The following is a 22,140-nucleotide window of genomic DNA, read 5'->3' as shown; positions in this document are numbered from 1 at the left end:
GATGCTGCACCACAGGAAAGGGAATGGACTGGCCTAGATTTACCAAGCCCATCAGTAGAACATCTCAATGCACAAGCAGGGTGGTAGAACCCATTGTTATAAAGTTTTCATTCAACTTTACAGGTTCACACCTACCATAGCTGCTTGCATGCTCATAGAACTTCAAGGTCCTCCCCTCCCTATTTCCTGGGGCATTCTCAGGTATCTCAGGGCTTTGATTTCTTCAACTGATAAATGAGAGGGTACAGGTGGCTAGTACAAGTACTTTGGAGAGATGAAGTCCTTGCCTTCCTAGATAATGTCTGACCTTGATATCTGTGCCTCCTCATCTTTCATACGGATACCATCATGGCTGTCCTATGTGTCCTACCTTCCTGAGTTATCTTTGTAAAGATGAAATAAAGAGTGCACTGGATATCATACATATATAAAGAATGGTAGCAATGGTCTTATCAATATTCTCTTCCAGAGTTTTCATTGCAGGTTTTAATCAGTCACTTCACTGTTTCCCAGATAATTCCCATTTTAGAAAACTGCCCAGTTCCCTCCCAGATTTTTAGTTCCTATTTCAGGCTGTATTCCACTTATCTAAAAGTTCTATTTGACAGATAATTATTGAGCAAGTACTCTATGTTCATTGGCGTGAAATAGGAAAATGAATTAGACAGAGTCCCCATTCAAAAGAGCTCTAACTCTCACATGACATTATCTTCCAAAAAGTGGCCATCACTGTGTTGGTCTTCCTGTTAGTGGTGGAGTCCAGATAGACAAGCTCCAAAGGAGGATGGGGTTCTCTTGCCTGGAGAGATTGAAGCATGCTTCTGAGAGTATGTGCACCTGTGCAGTGAGTGTGAGTGATGGATGTGTAAAGTAAAGGTGACAGAGGGGAACTGATGGGAGTCAAATTTGGAGAAGCACAGTGGTATAGTACAGCATGCCCACAGCACTGACAACATATTGGCAAGTTTGAGCATTGCAATCCCAATCAAGATACCAAAGACATTCTTCTCAGATCTAGAAAAAATGATGCTGAAATTTATATGGAGGCACAAGAGACCTCGAATAGCTAAAGCAATCTTGTACAACAAAAACAAAGCCGGAGGCATCACAATTCCAGATTTCAGGACATACTACAGGGCAGTTGTAATAAAAACAGCATGGTGCTGGTACAGAAACAGATGGATAGACCAATGGAACAGAATTGAAACACCAGAAATCAACCCAAACATCTACAGCCAACTTATATTTGACCAAGGATCTAAAACCAATTCCTGGAGCAAGGACAGTCTATTCAATAAATGGTGCTGGGAAAACTGGATTTCCACGTGCAGAAGCATGAAGCAAGACCCCTACCTTACATCTTACACAAAAATCCACTCAACGTGGATTAAAGACCTAAATCTACGACCTGACACCATCAAGTTATTAGAGAACATTGGAGAAACCCTTCAAGATATTGGCACAGGCAAAGAATTTCTGGAAAAGACCCGGGAGGCACAGGCAGTCAAAGCCAAAATCAACTATTGGGATTGCATCAAATTGAGAAGTTTCTGTATTGCAAAAGAAACAGTCAGGAGAGTGAAGAGACAACCGACAGAATGGGAAAAAATATTTGCAAACTATGCAACAGATAAAGGGTTAATAACCAGAATCTACAAAGAGATCAAGAAACTCCACAACAACAAAACCAACAACCCACTTAAGAGATGGGCCAAGGACCTCAATAGACATTTTTCAAAAGAGGAAATCCAAATGGCCAACAGGCACATGAAAAAATGTTCAAGGTTGCTAGCAATCAGGGAAATGCAAATCAAAACCACAATGAGGTTTCACCTCACCCCGGTTAGAATGGCTCACATTCAGAAATCTACCAACAACAGATGCTGGCGAGGATGTGGGGAAAAAGGGACACTAACCCACTGTTGGTGGGAATGCAAACTGGTCAAGCCACTATGGAAGTCAGTCTGGAGATTCCTCAGAAACCTGAATATAACCCTACCATTCGACCCAGCCATCCCACTCCTTGGAATTTACCCAAAGGAGTTTAAATTAACAAACAAAAAAGCGGTCTGCACCCTAATGTTTATCGCAGCACAATTCACAATAGCCAAGACCTGGAACCAACCTAAATGCCCATCAACGGTAGACTGGATAAAGAAATTATGGGATATGTATTCTTTAGAATACTATACCGCAGTAACAAACAACGAAATCCAGTCATTTGCAACAAAATGGAGGAATCTGGAACACATCATGCTGAGTGAAGTAAGCCAGTCCCAAAGGGACAAACACCATATGTTCTCCCTGATCGGTGACAACTGACTGAACACCAAAAAGGAAACCTCCTGAAGTGAAATGGACACTATGAGAAACGGTGACTTGATCAGCATAGCCCTGACTGTTAATGAACAACTTAATACATTATCCCTTTTAGTATTTTGTTTGTCTGTTCTACTTACTATGACTGGTTTAATTCTGTAATTATCACACAGTTATTCTTAAGAGTTGAAAATTAACTGAAATGTGATCTCTGTTAAACATAAGAGTGGGAATAAGAGAGGGAAGAGATGTATAATTTGGGACATGCTCAAGCTGACTTGCCCCAAATGGTAGAGTTAGAAACATACCAGGGGATTCCAATTCAATCCCATCAAGGTGGCATGTACCAATGCCATCTCACTATTCCAAGTGATCAACTTCAGTTCACAATTGATCATAATGAAAGGACTAAGAGTCAAAGGGAGCACATAAACAAGTCTAGTACCTGCTAACACTAACCGATGGAATAAATAAAGGGGAGAGTGATCCAACATGGGAAGTGAGATACTCAGCAGACTCATAGAATGGCAGATGTCCTAAATAGCACTCTGGCCTCAGAATCAGCCCTAAAGGCATTCGGATCTGGCTGAAAAGCCCATGAGAGTATTTTAGGCATGGAAAGCCAAGACACTCTGGCAAAAAGATCTCTGTGAGTGAGATCCCAGTGGAAAGAACAGGTCTTCAAAGAAGGAGGTACCTTTCTCTGAAGGGAGGAGAGAACCTCCACTTTGACTATGACCTTGTCTAAACAAGATAAGAGTCGGAGAACTCAAGGGGCTTCCATAGCCTTGGAAACTCATGACTGGTGCATAGGGAGATTACTGATGCCATAAACAGGAGTGTCAATTTGTAAAGTCAACAACAGGAGTCATGGTGCACTTATTCCTCATGTAGGATCTCTGTCCTTAATGTGCTGTACATTGAGGCTTAATGCTATAACGAGTACTCAAACAGTATATTTCACTTAGTGTTTCTATGGGGTTGCAAACTGTTGAAATCTTTACTTAATGCATACTAAACTGATCTTCTGTAAAAAAAAAAAAAAAAAGAAAGAAATTATCAATTCCCAACTTGACTCTCACTGGGATTAAACATGACAATAGGTCTGATCTGATTTCATCATCATTTAAAAAATCATCTATTATTTTTCACTTTATGTTTCCTGTGGGAGCAAACTGTTGAAATCCTTACTTAATGTATACTAAGCTGATCTTCTGTATATTAAGATAATCGAAAATGAATCTTGATGTGAATGGAAGGGGAGAGGGAGTGGGAAAGGGGAGGGTTGTGGGTGGGAGGGACGGTATGGGGGGGGAAGCCATTGTAATCCATAAATCGTACTTTGGAAATTCATATTCATTAAATAAAAGTTAAAAAAAAAGAAACAAAGCAAAATAAAAAAGCATAGCTATATATAAATATAAAAAAAAAGTTTGAGCATTGAATGAGAAATAAGGGGGGTCAGGACATAAAATGTGACCAAGAATTATCATAAACAGACATACAGAAGCAAGGAGTCAGAGTTTTATTCCAAAGGCACAAGGAGCTACAGATCTGGCGTCAGTGATTTTTTTTCCTCTGAATACAAAACTTATTGCATTATCTGTCTTTGGACAAAGAGATTGATCACCTTATAACACTTTGTGGCTTTTTATTATATTACATTTAGTCCCATGACATTACTTACTATATTTCTATAAACAAGGAGCTATAATGATGATTCAGAAATCATTCAAATGTATGGTCATTTATCACCTCTGTTTTGATTTAAATTTGTTAATTTTAGCAATTGATCTGTGAGCTCCCCAGTTTTAAAGGATGACAAAATAGTCAATGAAACAAGCAATCTTAAAATAATTCTCCACTCTTATCTTTCTTTCAATTCACCAGGTCATGATGATTCTGGTACAGTATGGCAAAATGCCCTTTTATTTTCTGAATTCCAATTGTCATATTTTTAGTTCAAGCCTTTATTATTTCTGTATGTTTCCATTGGGTCTTCTTATCACCAGTATTTTATACCTCACCACCCCATCACCATTCTCATCCCAGATACACATGCAAACAGATACATACACATGAGGACATCTCAAAAGTTCATGAAAAATAGAAGTAAAAGATAAATTTTTTGTGGTGTAAGCTATTTTTATTTATTTACTTACTAATATAAAGAGGGTATATTTAATGCATTCCATAGGAACAGTTCCAAGAAGACAACATTTCCCTCACTCCTCCTTCCCACTAAATCCACCTCCCCCATCTGCTCTCATCATCAGTTTTTGGAAACACATATTGTAATCCACTCTATATTCACAGATTAAATTCACCACTAACCATAATATTCAACAAGTGATAAGTAAGAAAACCACAATTCCATAGAGAGTATAAACAAGCGCTAAAAATGACAATCATATTGCAAGTGACCATTTCATTCCTATACATTTTTGGTAGCCTGTATGAACTGTCACATATCAGAGAAAATATATATTTGTCTTTAAATCCATGGGTAGTTTTTTTATTATATGCATTTCTCACAAGCGTTTTCAAGATACCATAATGCATATTCTTTTCTTCACAGGACAATCAGAGGAAACTTTGCAAAATGTAAATTGGTGTGACTGTCCTGACCTAACCAGTGCTCCCTTGAATTTTAAGTTTATTATCTAAAAGCACAAATAAGCTATGCTCTATTTTAATGTCTAAGATTTAAGGAAAAATCATGTAAGAACAGAAATCTTAACATTTTCTGTTTTTTTAAAAGATTTATTTATTAATTTGAAAGGCAGAGTTACAGAGAGGCAAAAGCGGAGAGAGAGAGAGAGAAAGAGATCTTCCATCCTCTGGTTCACTCCTCAAATAGCTGCAATAGCCGCGGCTTCACTGATCCAAAGCCAGGAGACAGAAGCTTCCTCCAGGTTTCCCACGTGGTTGCAGGGTCTCAAAGACTATGGCCATCCTCCACTACTTTCTCAGGCCATAGCAGAGAGCTGGATCGGAAGTGGAGCAACCAGGTCTCGATCCAGTGCCCATACGGGATGCTGGCACTGCAGACGATTTTACCTGCCATGCCACAGCACTGGCAACTTAACATTTTCTACAGCCTGCTGTCCCCTTATTCCTCATCTCTTGTGATTTTATATAAGAGCCACACTTACACTTCCTTATATGATTTAATAGACTATGTGCCAGGTAGCACAGTGCCTGGAACACTGTGCTGAAGAAGTATTTGTTGAGTATATAAAAAAAAGTATGATAACACTTAGGGAGTATACTGTGTTTGGTCTTAGAGCAAAAATGATGCATGCACAGAATAACTCTTGGTAGAGAGTGATAGCTATGATTCTGTAAAGAGGATAAAGTGTTAAAATCTGTATGGGCAAATTCTAAAAGATAGTAGAGGGTAGAAGGAGTTTCATTTTTCAAAGACAACGGCTACAAATGATGAATTTAAATTTACAGAACAGAAAATAAAGTCCATGGGCATGTGTCACGTTATGTGACAAACACTTAGATAATTTACATCATTTCTCTTTTCATTCCTACAAGAAGGCTATCTATAATTATTATCCCCACTACACATAGGTAAAACTGAGATTAAATAACTTTTCCCAAAGGATATGTAATTAGTGAGTTACAGAGTCAGCATTTAAATTCAGGCTAGGCTGGATTCCAATGTCATATTACAGTTTGCATCATACACATACATGCATACGTGTGTACACACACATACATACACACGTGAAGCTCGATTATAATCCTGAAGGACCAACCCTTCCATTGCTGAACTCTCATTATTTTCTCATCTACGAAGGCCAGTAATGGTCAATATTTGTTCAAATAATCAGCATGGATTTCTCCCATCCTCCGAGGTGGTTGTTGCTGACTACCCTGCTTTTACTATCAGCGAGCAAGGCAGTCCTCAAGTGGAACTTAGCTTTTTAATCGGGCATTTTTCTAAATTCCAATGAGCAGATTGATGAAGCAGATATTTTAGTGTTTCTTTTAGGAACCCTATGCCTAGACTCAGGCCAGATGAGGAGGGTTTTGTGAATGTGTAGGGATTGATTGAGCTGTACTTAAAGATCATGGTTTCCAGAGTAACCAGGATTTTCAGTATAATTTAGAATCACTCAGTGTACGAATGTGATTAGCTACTGGGAGTTTTGCCCCCATTGTATTCAAAAGAGAATGGAAATCTCCTGAGAAAGACATAGCTCTAGAAGTGAAATTGTCAACTCTGATGAGGCCTGAATTGACAGGAACAAGACCCTTACAATACATCAGCTGTCTCCTTTCCTTCATTTTCATACTTGATGCATAGTCATTTGGACAATGAGCTTTTTAAAGTAAAAGAATGTCATCTCTACTTACAATTTTAAAACTTTTCTCTTCCACATTTTTCTTTATTCTGATCTTATTCTATACCATCCCACTCTTTAATTTATTTAGCTCTGCTTAGAATTCCAATTAATTTTGAACCTGATTAGTACTATACATTGTAATGATTTTGTGTGTGTGTGTGTGTGTGTTGTACAGATAGGGAGGCATGATGGGCACAAGGGTGTGAAGGAGGTAAGATTTTATTTTTTCAAAGATTTGCCATTTTCTATTCAGTCTTTCTTGTTTATTTAATTGTAGGGGGGAGTGACAAAGAGAGAGCAACTGTGAGAGTGAGAGTGAGAGCAAGAGTGAGGGTGAGAGAGAATCTTCCATCTGTGAGAGGGGGGGGGGGGGAGAGGGAGAGAGGGAGAGATCTTTCAATTACTGCTCTCCAATTGTTCATAAAATCCAGGAGTGGTCCAGGCCAAAGCTAGAAGCCTGGTCTCCATCCTGGTCTCCATCCTGGTCTCTCTTATTAGTGGCACGTTCGGTGGGGAGTGGAACAGCCAGGACTTGAACCAGCCTCTGATATGAGGTGCCAGTATTGCAGGCGGCAACATTACTCACTGCAGGGCAACAACAGCCACATCTTTTGAGTCTTTTTAAAACACCCCAAAGTAATATACCTAACACTTCTAGCTTCTCCTACTGCAGAAATTTCTGATCCCATTCATCTATGACTCATATTTTCCATCTCCTGTAATACAGGTTTTCATGTTCTCTATCTAATCTGAGAGCACCATTCGTAGTCCTAAAGGGTTGATGGTCCACCATGTTTGGGCTTAAACCCCTGTAGAGTGATGCTCCTAGAAATACAGTCCTCTCAGCCTTCTAACAAAAACCGATCCCCACAGCATGTCCCTGGCCCTAACCTTTGTCTGCTATGCCTAGTTTTTGGGAGGGAGGGGCATTTATTTTATTTATTTGAAAGGCAGAGTTACAGAGAGGTAGGGAGAGAGAGAGATCTTCCACCTGCTGATTCACTCCCGAGAGGTCACAATGGCTGGATCTGGGCCAGCTGAAGCCAGGAACTAGGAGCCTCATCTGGGACTCCCATGTGGATGGCAGGGGCTTTTCTTCTGCTGCTTTTCCCAGGCCATTATCAGGGGGCTGGATCAGACATGAAGCAGCCGGGTCTTGAACCAGCACCCTTATAGGAAACTGGCATCATAGGTGGAGGGTTAACCCTATTGTGCCACAATGGTGGCCCTTAGGCCTCATTTTTTTCTCTTTAATCATCCTGCAGCACCTGAAATGACACCCTGAGTTGTACTTAGCTGGGCCTAATATATACAAGCATGTCCATCTTTGCTACTTCATTTTCACCAAGCCATCTCTGCAAGCCAAGATTAAGGAGGTATACTTAGTAGGTCTTTTTGAAGAAAACATGTTGGCCAGCGCCATGGCTCACTTGGCTAATCCTCCACCTGCGGTGCTGGCACCCCAGGTTCTAGTTCCAGTTGGGGTGCCGGATTCTGTCCCCATTGCTCCTCTTCCAGTCCAGCTCTCTGCTGTAGCCCGGGAGTGCAGTGGAGGATGGCCCAGGTCCTTGGGCCCTACACTCGCCTGGGAGACCAGGAGGTCGCTCCTGGCTCCTGGCTTCGGATTGGTGCAGCGAAGAGGCCATTTAGGGGGTGAACCAACGGAAGGAAGACCTTTCTCTCTGTCTGTCTCTCTCACTAACTCTGCCTGTAAAAAAAAAAAAGAAAGGAAACATGTTGAAAGGATTTGAAAAAATTGGTTTAATGGGAAAATACAGCCTTGTTGTAAATCAACTGAAAAAAAATTGTTACAAAAATCATCACTCAGTATTTGAAAAACCTGAAATAGAATCAAATTGTGAGAAAGAGACAAAAAATGAACATAAATCTGAGAGATGTTTAAGCGAAAATAAATAAATAAAGTAATAGTACTCGTGTCTTTTATCTTTTCACTCACCAGAGATTTACTGAAGTGATTCAACAGACACTAATGCTAGGGTAAACACCATGAAGCAAATGAAATGAGCAAAACCCCTGCTTAGCACGACTTTTTATTTTCTCCACACCGTTAGCATGTTACATGTTGCACAGAGGAGAGGCTGGGAAGCATTTGTGGGGTTAGATTAAGTCATTGGTAACTTAGGTTGGAGGATGAAGCAAAGCAGTCTGCTGCGATGAAAGTGTTTCCATCCAGGGAATCAAAACAAAACAGAAAGAGTAGCTATTTTGTCTACCTGTTAAGATACCAGTTAAGGAGACACCTGCATTCAATACAGGACAGTTGGCTGTGATGTCAGAAAGTAAATCCTGGGATGCAGCAGTGATGGCTCAAGTAATCAGGTCCCTGCCTCCCATGTGGGAGACTGTGGCCTAACTCTGGTTGTGGTAGGCCTTTGGGGAGTAAACTCAAAACATCAGGAGCAGTATGGGGACAATGTTGGTTAAGAAGGCTCCCTCCTGAGAGGAAAGCAATTCATAGAAAGGTGTTTCGGAACCATGGACTTTGGGTTAATATTGAGCCATACCTTTTTCAGATGTTCTAAAATTCAAGAAGGAAGGTGCAAGGCAGTCAGTCCAGTAGGAGGCGCCCTAGCCATCCTTTCACCTCACAGGTTGCAATATAGAGACATACTGACGGTGGTTCAAAGGCCAGTTTAGACACTGACTGCCATCTGAATGGGCAAGGTGATAGTCAAGTCCTCATTGCCACAAAAAAGAGGAGGACCCCCCCCCCATTGCCTTTGCTGCAGATGGAGCTGCTCTCCAGATGGACAGCTGCTCCAGGTGGTGCCCAAAGAATCACACAACTGTGGTTGCTTTGTTGTGATGCTTACTGGTTTAGTGATGACATAATCCAAGCTAGTCACTTACAAGGAAAGCTAGTAACACCAAATCTTTCCTGAAATCTTAAACAGAATGCATTGAAAGCCTTGGAAGAATCCCTGGACAGGACTAGTTCCTCTTGGATGTTCCCGCAGCCTGCCAGAGTCTCATCTACACATTCCCAATCACTATCATGGTGCCTTGAGTGATCTGTGTCCGTCTGCACAAACTATGAGAAACTTTTTATTATTGCTTAAACTCTAAAACCTAACAGAAATTCTGACTTAGTATGTTCTCAATTAAGTGTGTTGATGGAACAAATGGACAATAACCCATCCATTTTACAGTTGGAACATACAAAGAGAACACATTCATGGTGTAGCCACACATACCAGGTCAATGGTTTGCTGCAAATTATGGTACATAAGCATAAGGAACTTTAAGATATAAACATATGTAATATACAAACACAAATACATATAATATGGATTATCTTCCAGTACAAAGTAGATGTTTGGCCTCTGAGTTTAGAGGCTACATGTGTGATTTTATTGTGTTTTCCCACAGCTAAGAATACAACCATGAGTATCTAGTATGTGGTCAAAAAGCAAGTGCTAGTAGGAAGATGTGGTGCAGCATGTCAAGCCACCACTTGCAAAGCTGCATCCCATATCAGTGCCTGTTCAAGCTCCGGCTCCACCACTTATGATTCAACTCACTGCTACTGCACCTGGGAAAGCTGTAAGGATGGCCCAAATGCTTGAGCCCCTGTCACACATGTAGGGAGACCCAAATGGAGTTCAAGGCTCTGGGCTTTGGCCTGGCCCAGCCCCAATCATTGAGGCCATTTGGGGAGTGAACCAGCAGATGGAAGATTTCATTTCTCTCTCTACCCCTCTCTCTCTCTGTCACTCTGCCCTTCAAATAAATAAATGTTTTTTTTAAAAAGCAAGTGCTACGGCCGGCGCAGCAGCTTACTAAGCTAATCCTTCACCTGCAGCGTCTGCACCCTGGGTTCTAGTCCCGGTCGGGGTGCCAGATTCTGTCCCCGTTGCTCCTCTTCCAGTCCAGTTCTCTGCTGTGGCCCAGGAGTGCAGTGGAGGATGGCCCAGGTCCTTGGGCTCTGCACTCGCATGGGAGACCAGGAGGAAGCACCTGGCTCCTGGCTTTGGATCGGCGCAGAGCACCAGCCACAATGTGCTGGCTGTAGCGGCCAACTTCGGGGGTGAACCAACGGAAGGAAGACCTTTCTCTCTGTCTGTCTCTCTCTCACTGTCTAACTCTGCCTGTCAAAAATAAATAAATAAATAAATAAAAGGCAAGTGCTACTTCAATTTGAAATGAATGTTAGAAAAGGTTTGATCTTTTCATCCCTTACTTTAGACAACCATTGTTTATAGGTCTGCTCATTATACAGCAATTTATCTTTTAGGGCTTCCAAATGGAGAAGGAAGACAGGGTCAGATTTAATAGTTATAACATAGTATTTATTTTTGCTGTTTGCTAGGTGAAATTATAGGTAACATGGGGAAAAACAAATGAAGCTAAAAGCATGAGTTGTCACTTCCACACACCATTTTAGGCACTTCACAAAATGCATATTTTATGTCTTTGCACAAAGTAGGCTATTAAGCGTGCGATGCTAAGAGGAATTTTATCTCATCTATAAATACAAGTGAATCTTTTAAGCTCCAAATTCCCATATACAGACAATTTACTGTGGTAATCAAGGCGTTGCACACAATTTAACTTCAGTACCATGTGTAACTCTATTGGTACTTTAATAATAATGAATTTAAATTTATGTTGGCAACAAAAAAAATGTTACTTAAAGTAGAATCACCTAAAGAGTCAATGATAATTTGCAAGAAGCTATGTAAATATCATATTTACTCAGAACCCTCTTTTGTGCCTTTACCTTTTCATTAATGTGAAAGAGGACCTTTCAAATTTAACTGTACACATATTTTGAGGAACAAATTATCCTCACTACTTCAGATTGAAAATACCAGGCAAAATGCATGAGTATTCACTCAAATATTAGTAAGGGAATGAATACATTGCTTTTATTTTTCTCTTCATACCTTTTTTAATTATTTATTTATTTGTTTGTTTATTTATTTATTTGACAGGCAGAGTGGACAGTGAGAGAGACAGAGAGAAAGGTCTTCCCTTGCCGTTGGATCACCCTCCAATGGCTGCCGCGGCCAGCACCTGATCCTATGGCAGGAGCCAGGTACTTATCCTGGTCTCCCACGGGGTGCAGGGCCCAAGCACTTGGGCCATCCTCCACTGCACTCACGGGCCACAGCAGAGAGCTGGTCTGGAAGAGGGGCAACCGGGACAGAATCCAGCGCCCCGGCTGGGACTAGAACCCTGTGTGCCGGCGCCGCAAGGCGGAGGATTAGCCTACTGAGCCGCGACACCGGCCTCTCTTCATACCTTTTTAAAAAAGTTTATTTATTTATTTGAAAGGCAGAGTGACAGAGAGAAGGAGGGGGAGAGAGAGAGAGATTTTCCTTCAGCTATTTCACTCTTCTAAATGTTTGCAAGAACTGGGCTGGGCTAGGCAAAGTTGGGAGCCAGGAACTCCATCCTGGCCTCCAACATGGATGGCAAGGACCCAATTACTTGGGCCATCATCTGCCGTCTTCCTTGGCCCATTAGCAGGAAGAAGAATGGGAAGTGGAAGAAATGAAACATTAACTAGGCACTCTGACATGGGATGCCGGTGTTCTAAGCTGCTGCTTACCCAGCTTGGCCACAACACTTGCCCTGCTCTTCCTACTTTGTTTTCCATTAGTTCTTACTTTTTGATTGTTTGACTTTTTCTGAAGGGAGGAAGTTGGTAGAAAATATTTGAAGGAAGAGAGAAGGAAGGCAAGAACATTAGAGAAGAAATACACATTATTTTGAAAGTTATCTACTATTCTTCATAATGCTTTTCTGTTGACAAGGAAATGAAACTGCCATTCCTTTTGTGGAAAGAAAGATACTCATCAAAAATATTGTTATGAAGAATAATATAACTGGCAGTTGCCAGCATTATGCAGAAATAGAATGTTCCACCGTGGAAGTCAGCAGAGGACAGTGAAGAAACCTGAGATTTGGTCCAGGCTAGTCCACTAGCTGATAGAATAGTTCTAGGCAGTCTTGTCAGCCTCCTGCCTCAGCGCCCTCATTTGTGAAGTGAAACGCTCAAGTCCCAAAATTTCAGAGGTTCCTCCTGGTTCAGAAACTCTTGTCGACAGTGGTTTATGGCTAAGTCATATGCAAACAGGACGGAGATTGTATGACAGCTAGTGACTGTCACACAGCTGAATTTGGTCATACCCCCAAGTGTGGATTTTTATCTATATGAGTATGAGATAGCATAGGCAGTGGCCTTTTTGCTATAACTTATAACAGTAATAATGGCAGTAAAGTGAAGTGTTGATGATATGTGGAGAACCATAAATCACATATGCATAAGGGTTTGCATTTTCTAAATGGTCTTTTAATTTCTTCTGAGTTTTACAACTCTTTTAGAGAAAAGACCCAGGAAAAGGCTTCTTAACTTATAATTTGAAAATATCCTATTATACCAATGCAGCTGTGAAGCTTGATTCCTGTGTGGAAATTGATTCTTAGGGACACGGTTCTGATCTAAGTCCGTTAGAAGTGACTATGAGAGAGCCCTGATTTTTTTCTACCTACACCTGAAGCACCTCTGGCAGACCCCTGGTTTCTTTACCATTCCTTCTTTTTTCTTGAAACACAGACAAATGTCTACACACACACACACACACATTTTCAGGAACTAAATGATGTACGTAGGACATGTGCACATACAGTCAGAAGAAGAAGAGGCTAGAGGAGCCTGCAATGCAACAAGAGCTTGCTGAATGCCTGCATGAGCAGGTGGAGCAGATGGTGTTTCCCTTCCTTCGTCCCGAGCCGTGTGTTCCGGGTGACAAGGATCAGTCCCTGGAATGCTGTTCAGCCACAGATGGAGGACATCCCTGAGCTCTCCTCTTCACTCAACACATCTCTTTATCTTCTGTGTCCCCCTCCACACTCCCCATTTGTGTCCCTTCTGCCACTCATGAGGATGGGTGCAAACGTTCAGTGCAAAAGATCTCTCTGTGACACTAATTCTTGAGCAGGTTTTATGGCCAGGAACCAAGTTCCTCAGAAATAGTGGCTCTCCATGGCAGCAGTTGTAAGTAGCAATTCATATACTGCTTCCTGTATTCATTCTAGACTTTATATTTTAAAAGGGAGCTTTTTAACACCTATTCTTATTCTATCTTTCAAAGCATTCTATGGCTAAATGTGGCAGAGGTGGCTTTTTATTTTGCAGACAATGGAAATAGAGGATAGTACACTTCAGTGAATCACCTGGAGTCACTGTGTGAAGAGAAGGAAAAAATCTAAGATGGGAATCTCCTAGCTTGAGCTCTGGATAATTTCCACTTTTTCAGGCTTCCCCAACTCATCAAACAAAGCAAAATAAAGCTAATTTTGTTCTCATGTATGCTGGTTCATTTTTCATCTTCTTTAAGAAACAGGAACATGTCTAAAATAAGATGCATTTTTGGGTGTATGTTGGCTAATTGGACAAAATCTTGATTTTCAATGACTAGGGACATTTGAGAAGATGCCTGGTTTACTCTCAATTTAGATAGGTTATTCACTCCACAGAGAGATGACAAAGTGGACCGCCTATATGCTGGGGCCTGGGAACTTGTTCTTCCTCTCCGAATAGAAATCTTCCCATTCTTAACATTTTCAGGGGCAGAAGCAATGGTCAGATAGGTTCTCCAAAGTCCGTGTTACATGGACAGAGTCTATAAGAAGAGAAGCACTGAAAAAGCTCCTTTGGACTTTCTCATTAGCATAGATCATCTTCAACAGATTTGCTAAGTTCCAAAGTGGAACCTCACAGGCTCACATGCAAGGCAGGCACATTCCAGAGTTCAGAGTATGGCAGTGTTGCCAGGAGGCCAGAGGCCATATACTCTCAGTAAGGTCAGTACCCTCTGGAAGAAGGCAACACATGAGCTCATGGAGCTGGAGGGGGGAAAAAAAACCCTCAGATTTCCAGTTGGTTGATTTGTTTACATGTTCCCATTTCTTTTTTTTTAAATTTTTTATTTAGTAAATATAAATTTCCAAAGTACAGTTTATGGATTACAATGGCTTCCCCCCCCCATAATTTCTCTCCCACCCACATCCCTCCCATCTCCCGTTCCCTCTCCCATTCCATTCACATCAAGATTCATTTTCAATTACCTTTATATAAAGAAGATCGATTCAGTATATATTAAGTAAAGATTTCATCAGTTTGCACCCACACAGAACATAAAGTGTAAAGTACTGTTTGAGTACTAGTTATAGCATTAATTCACATTGGACAACACATTAAGGACAGAGATCCTACATGAGGAATAAGTACACAGTGACTCCTGTTGTTGAATTAACAATTTGACACTCTTGTTTATGGCATCAGTAATCTCCCTAGGCTCTAGTCATGAGTTGCCAAGACTCTGGAAGCCTTTTGAGTTTGCCGACTTCGATCTTATTTAGACAAGGTCATAGTCAAAGTGGAAGTTTTCTCCTCCCTTCAGAGAAAGGTACCTCCTTCTTTGATGGCTCATTCTTTCTACTGGGATCTCACTCGCAGAGATCTTTCATTTAGGTTTGTTTTTTTGTTTGTTTGTTTGTTTTTTGTTTGTTTGTTTGTTTTTGCCAGAGTGTCTTGGCTTTCCATGCCTAAAATACTCTCATGGGCTCTTCAGCCAGATCCACATGTCTTGAGGGCTGATTCTGAGGCCAGAGTGCTGTTTAGGACATCTGCCATTCTATGAGTCTGCTGTGTATCCCGCAAGATATATTTTCAGGGATCATTTCTATAGTTCATTACATGTTCCCATTTCTTCCATGGTTTGGAAGCTTCTTAAGATCTGAGACCCTGTTAAACTCAACTCTATCCTCAGTGCCACTCCAGGGACAAGCACAAAGTGGAGCCTTATAACTATTTGTTCTCATCAATTGAGATGAAATGATGAGGACACTTCCATTTTGATTACTCTATGATGATCTTAGCAGTTTACATTTTTATGTAAGGACTGTATTAGTAAAAGGTAAAAGTTAAATTCCATATTCAAATGATTGAGTTGACCTAAAATATCTACAAGGAAACAACAGAACAAACATGTTAGGGAAAATAACTTGTTGGTTACACAACAGACACCTTATAAAGAAAAAGCTAAGGGATTAAGTAAGACTGGGGCACAATACACAAAATGTCATCAGTATCACATAAAATACCTATCAGGACCTGATCAAAATGGTATGGTTGTATACATGTTAAATGTTAAAGAAATGCATAAGCACTACAGTTACTATGGTAGTGTACCTCGGAAAGACCCGTAGTTGAGTACAGATGGTTTGTGTGTGATTATAAAGTGGTGGACAGCATTCTGTGCCAGGAGAGGCTGCTTGTAACTATGCCTATGCTTGATTGAGACTTGGGCATCATGTGGTATTTGATGACTCTGTGTGTATGTGTTGGTAGCAGTTCTGTGTATTCCTGAGAGGCTCATCATTTTGGATTCATCGGATGCCTCTTGATGACAAAAGAAACATTAACAAATGCCAGACCTACATTATGTGAAAATCATTTCCTAACATAGCAATGGAGTGATACATATGCACTTTCAAATGAGAGCTGTGAAATGAGCTGTGCTCCTCTTTCACCTGTTTCTGATGCCAGGACTGAAGCAGCCCCGAGTTCTGTTGTACCATTTGCAGAGTGACCCTAACTGCAGAGGTGCCATTGCTGTGATTTCAGTGTTAGTCCTCTTTTACTAAGGATCTGGCTCTGTTAGGTGTTTGTCAAATAACTCAAAATATTTTTCAAACATTTGTTTTTGGGAAACATACAAGCTCTGCATTGCCAGTTGATTTTTTTTATAAAAACACACTTAACACATGACAATTTAATCCTTGTGTTACTGATTCATTTTCCTGCAATTAGATGCAATACAGCTCTCTAAGAATTTGCAGAACAAAGATCCTATGTAAACATTACTTTAAAAATGTTAAATCAATTTTTCCTGAAAGACTATACTATGATGAAGTTTATTTTCAAAATGAATGGCACATTTCAAATTTGTTTTGAACAAAGTATGTCTAGATTTCATGAAGTCATTTTTCAGTGTCCTGCAGGATCAATTGTATACAAAATGGAAAAGTAGGAAAAGAATGTTAGTACTATTATGTTGACTGACTGATTGATTGATTCCTTCTTCCTTTGTTATGTGCCTTCATTCATTAGCTCACATTTCCATCCTTTTAGGAATTCTTTAAAGGCATTTTATATTCCCAATCCTTTGTTAGAGACCTACAAAAGGGTGCCAGCTAGTGGAACATACAAAAAGTGAATTGTTACAGAACCATTAGATGACCAAGGGTCTTAGCCCAATTTGTACTGCTGTAATAGACTACTTAGAGTTCAGCATTGTGGCGCAGTGGGTTAAACTGCCACCTACAATGCTAGTACCCTACATTGGAGCAGCAGTTTGAGTCTTGGCTACTCCACTTCCAATCTAGCTCCCTGCCAATGTGTGGGGGAAGGCAGTGGAAGATGGCCAAGTAATTTGGCCCTTGTCAACCACATAGGAGACCTAGATGGTGTTTCAGGCTCCTGGCTCTGTCTTGGGCCAACCCTAGCTTTTGCTGCCAATTAGGGAGTGAATCTGTGGGTGGATAATCTTTCTCTGTCTGCCCCATTCTCATTTTGCCTTTTAAATGAATAAAGAAACAAATGCATTTTTTAAGATTTTTAAAATTTATTTATTTGACAGGTAGAGTTACAGATAGTGAGAAAGAGAGACAGAAAGAAAGGTCTTCCATCCTATGGTTCACTCCTCAAATGGCCACTACAGCCGGAGCTGTGTTGATCCGAAGCCAGGAGCCAGATGTCTCTTCCCAGTCTCCCATGAGGCTACAGGGGCCCAAGCACTTGGGCTATCCTCCACTACTTTCCCGGGCCACAGCAGAGAGCTGGACTGGAAGAGGAGCAACCAGGACTAGCACCTGGTGCCCATATGGGATGCTGGCACTGCAGGCAGAAGATTAACCTAGTGTGCCATGGTGCTGGCCCCCAAACAAATACACTTTTTAAAAAAGACTATCTGAGAGCCGGCGCCGTGGCTCAATAGGCTAATCCTCCACCTTGCAGCGCCGGCACACCGGGTTCTAGTCCCGGTCGGGGCGCCGGATTCTGTCCCGGTTGCCCCTCTTCCAGGCCAGCTCTCTGCTATGGCCAGGGGGTACAGTGGAGGATGGCCCAGGTGCTTGGGCCCTGCACCCCATGGGAGACCAGGAAAAAGCACCTGGATCCTGGCTCCTGCCATCGGATCAGCGCGGTGCGCCGGCTGCAGCGGCGGCCATTGGAGGGTGAACCAACGGCAAGGGAAGACCTTTCTCTCTCTGTCTCTCTCTCTCACTGTCCACTCTGCCTATCAAAAAAAAAAAAAAAAAAGACTATCTGAAAGTAGAAAATTTTTAGTAAGCAGAACTTCATTGGCTTACAGTTCTGTAGACTGCAAAATCCAATATCAAGGTGCCAGTCTCTGAGAAGTGACTTCTTGTTACATCATCTCTTGGTTAAATAGAGAGAGGAAGAAAGAAAGGGAGCTCATTCCTTAAAATCCTTTTATTCAAGCATTAAAACCACTTGAAAGGTTGAATTCTCATGGCCTAAGAACCTCTTGAAGGTTCCATCACCTAATATCATTACAATGGTAATTAAATCACAACATGAGGTTTTGTAGGGGACAAACATTTAATTCCCAAGACCAAAATGTACACACCTATGTGAAACTGGATGATTTTGGCATCCATGTGAAGACCAGTATCTTTGCCCATGTCCCCATTCTTCAAAATTTGGTATCTTATCACAGAAGCCTTAGAAAATATGCTTAACTACATTTAAGGAAGGCTAAGAGAATAGTTATTAACATGAATATTAGATTCAATATTGCACAAGCTCTGGGAATATTCTGTATTGCTTCATCATAAAGAAACCAGCTATTAGAATGACTAACATATTTTTAAATGTTCTCTTCATATAACTACAAGTATGACATTGTAAATTATATTATTTTTCTAGATACAATTATTACAGGAGTACTTGGGGAGTGAAGATAGAAGAGTAATTAAGCAGTGCCCCTCCTTCATTAATGGTCTCTCTTTTCATAGAAAAGTTCAATAGCAGTAATTTAGTAATTCGCTCATATTGTTGGTTAAAATAATGAATGGGCAGCACTTTTTATGAATCAGCAAAACTGGCAAGAATCCTGAGTACACTGTTTTCTAGTGTTGTGACCGAGGACAACCTACTTGACATCTCTGAGCTTCATCTTCTCTGTCTGTGAAAGGAAGTTACGCATGTCCTTCAGAGTGGTTGTGAGGAGCAGGTGCGGGGATACTTGTTCCATGGGTTCAGAGCAGGCGGTGGATAAATGAGGGTAGTAGAAGTCATGACGTCTTTCTTCATGGGATATTTCTTGCTAACAGAACTGGGTCTCTCTTTTCTCTCTCCTATCATTTTAGACAACTGTGATGACCCTTTAGCATCTCTGCTCTCACCGATGGCTTTTTCCAGTTCTTCAGACCTCACTGGCACCCACAGTCCAGCGCAGCTCAACTGGAGAGTTGGTAAGTAAAGGGACTCAAACACAAAAGCCAGCATATTTCTATGCGGAACAAAGAGAGCACTTCTAGTGACAAAGTTCAGGACCCTTGAGTGGAAGGGTTAACACTTAATGTAATTACACTCCCACTGTATGGCAGATAAGCAAGTTATGCTGACCTTTGTCCCTGCAAAACACAGGATTCATTTTTAAAAAGTTATGTGTCTGCTGACTTATTTATTTATTTGAGAAGCAGAAAGATAGACACACACACACATACACAGGGAGAGAGAGAGAGAGAGAGAGAGAGAGAGAGAGAGAATGTTCCAATCAACTGGTCACTCCCATCAACTGGTTGACTACCCAAATGCCTGCAATGACCAGGATTGAAATGGCTCAAAGCCAGGGCCAGGAACAGAATCCAAGTGTTGCACATGGATGAGAGGAAACCGTTTGCTTGAGTCACCACCTCCCAAGGCAAGCATTAGCAGGAGCTGGAGCTATACAGCATACCCAAGAACTCTGATGTGGGACATGGGTACCTTAACTGATGCCTTAACCACTAAGCCAAATGCCTTCCCCCAAAATTCCATTTTTTAATCATCCTAAAGGCCTTTGTGAAAATTACTTTTTAAAAAGTATTTCTACATTTCATGTAACACAAATTGCTACTAAGGCACATTATTATGAAAAATATATGTAACAAGAATATTTACTAAACTTTTCCTCACTAACTTTAATTTCAATATAAAATTAACATTTCTGATTTAAAAATATATAAAATACTTTTATTTAGAGGTTAGAAAATCCAAATGAACTGTAATCCTACCAGCTACAGGCAACTGTGGTTAAGTGTCTGATGCTTGTTTCCAAAATATATGATTAGTACAGGTAAATACTCTTAACTACTCCCCGATGTGAGGTACTTCGAATAAATATGAAGTTGGAAATGTAGACAGTTATCTTTTAATCAGATTTGGATGTTGACTTTATAAATCATAGATAGATAAGTACAAAGAGAGATTTGAATAATTTTGATTTTTAAAGACATTCCGTATCTGTGGATATCTGAATATCTAATTAATATTATAGACTCTTTTCTAGGTTGAGAAAAAATGCTATGCAGTTTCAGACAATCCACTCATCAACTTGTCTCTACTAATTACTCTTAACTATATTTCCTATTGATATATTAGGCCAAACACATTAGTAAATTTCCTACAAAGTTTTTACTGGTGGTTGTGTTGTTGATATTATGTTTTCAAGTGCCAAATTAATTAATTTGTTGATGCAAACTTATAATTTTGATTCTCCATTAATAATAAGATTTATTTGTGGTTCTTCTTTGCAAGTTTATTTTGTTTTGTACATTTCACAGATTTTCTATTATAATGAGATCAGTAATTTAAACGTTAACCAGCGTTATGGTTTTGTAAAAAAAAAAAAGTTGCTTAAGAATGTTATTTCAAAAGAAAAAGAACAGCCAATCAAAGACCCAACAGGAAAGTAAAAACAATTTTCTATTTATATTGCCCTTTGCTAAATAGTTTTTTTAAGTTTATTTATTTATTTGAAAAGCAGAGAGAGAGAGAGAGAGAGAGAGAGAGAGAGAGATCTTCCATCTGTTAGATCACTCTCAAAATGCCAGAACAGCCAGGCATGGGTCACAAGGAAGCCAGGATCCAGGAACTCCATCCAGATTTCCCACATGAATGGCAGGGACCCAAGTACTTAAGTCATTATCTGCTGCCTCCCACACTGTTCATTAGCACGAAACGATCAGAAGCAGGGGCAGGACTCAATCCCAGGCACTCTGATAAAAGATGAGTATGGCCCAAGCAGCAGCCTAACCTACTGTGCCACAACACCTGCACTCACTTTGCTAAATATTTTATGCCCAAAATGCTATTGAGTATTTTACCTATAATGTAGTATTTAGACCTTATAAAAGTATAATAAAGTAAGCATTATCACCTCCTACCTTCAGGTAGGATTCCCGAGGTTCAGAAAAATTGCATAATTTACCCAGGATCACATAACCAGGAAAGGAAAATGCTTGGATTCAAGCTTAAGTCATCTGAATCTAAAGTTCATTCTTAGAGCCACTGCATTAGCAAATCGATTCACTAGTACAGGTTGAAGAGGGGTATAGCAAGAAGAAAATCCACTCAGAAACTAATCAACCAGAGTTCTAATGCTGACTCTAACACTTAGAAACTCTATGATCATCCACAAGTCACTTGCCTGCTCTCAACTTCAGTTTTTCATCTCTAAGTAGCCCAGTAATGCCTGCCTTGCAGCACTTGTTCAGCTGAGACCAGACCTGCACATACAAGAGACCGTTTTCACTGCAGGCTAGAGAACTGGACTGTAACTGGCAGGCTCACTTTTTGTTTCAGCAAGAAGTGCAAGCTGGCAAATTTTAATACCACATCCAACTGGGCCTCCTCAGAGGTAGTTCTGTCTTGATCTTACTCAAACTGTGTGGTGGCAAAGGCCATTAGGATTTAGTCACTCCTCAACACTTTCTGGGCAACACCTCCCATCCCCCTTCATAGACAGGTATTGACTGTTACAAGTATCTCTGCTCAAATTTGTGATTATTGTCCTGCTCATTGGAGGCTGGGCGCCTGAGCCCAAGCCTAGTTTGGGAGTATATGGAGAGGAGGTTGGCTTCCCTTCTGCCTCCCAGCAAGAGTGTCTTGGAGAGGCCAAGCAGAAGACACAGTCAGAGATTTGGGGTGCATTGTCTCATCCTATAGCATAATGTCCAAGGTACTGGCAGCCTGCCCTTCTGCCCACCTAGGCCCAACAACTGCAATCAGAACAGACTAAACACAGGTTCAAGGATGCATTAGGACACTGGTTCTTCCCCCAGGGCTGAATGCTTAAATTAGGGAGGATTGCCTGAGCCCATCTCCCAGGCATTCTGAGTTAATCATCCGGGCGGGACT

General features: G+C 40.8%; 1 protein-coding gene across 1 annotated transcript in view; it reads left to right on the top strand.

Moving 5' to 3' along the window:
• Positions 1–22,140, top strand: part of CNTNAP5 (contactin associated protein family member 5) — a 985,000-nt gene that overhangs the window by 194,705 nt on the left and 768,155 nt on the right. Inside the window, exon 2 of the mRNA XM_051848810.2 lies at positions 19,107–19,211. Coding sequence (XP_051704770.2) covers positions 19,107–19,211 — 105 coding nt within the window. The remainder of the gene's footprint in view (positions 1–19,106; positions 19,212–22,140) is intronic.

Source organism: Oryctolagus cuniculus, chromosome 3 (assembly GCF_964237555.1).
Source record: "Oryctolagus cuniculus chromosome 3, mOryCun1.1, whole genome shotgun sequence".
NCBI lineage: Eukaryota > Metazoa > Chordata > Mammalia > Lagomorpha > Leporidae > Oryctolagus > Oryctolagus cuniculus.
This window is presented reverse-complemented; position numbering and strand designations above follow the sequence as displayed.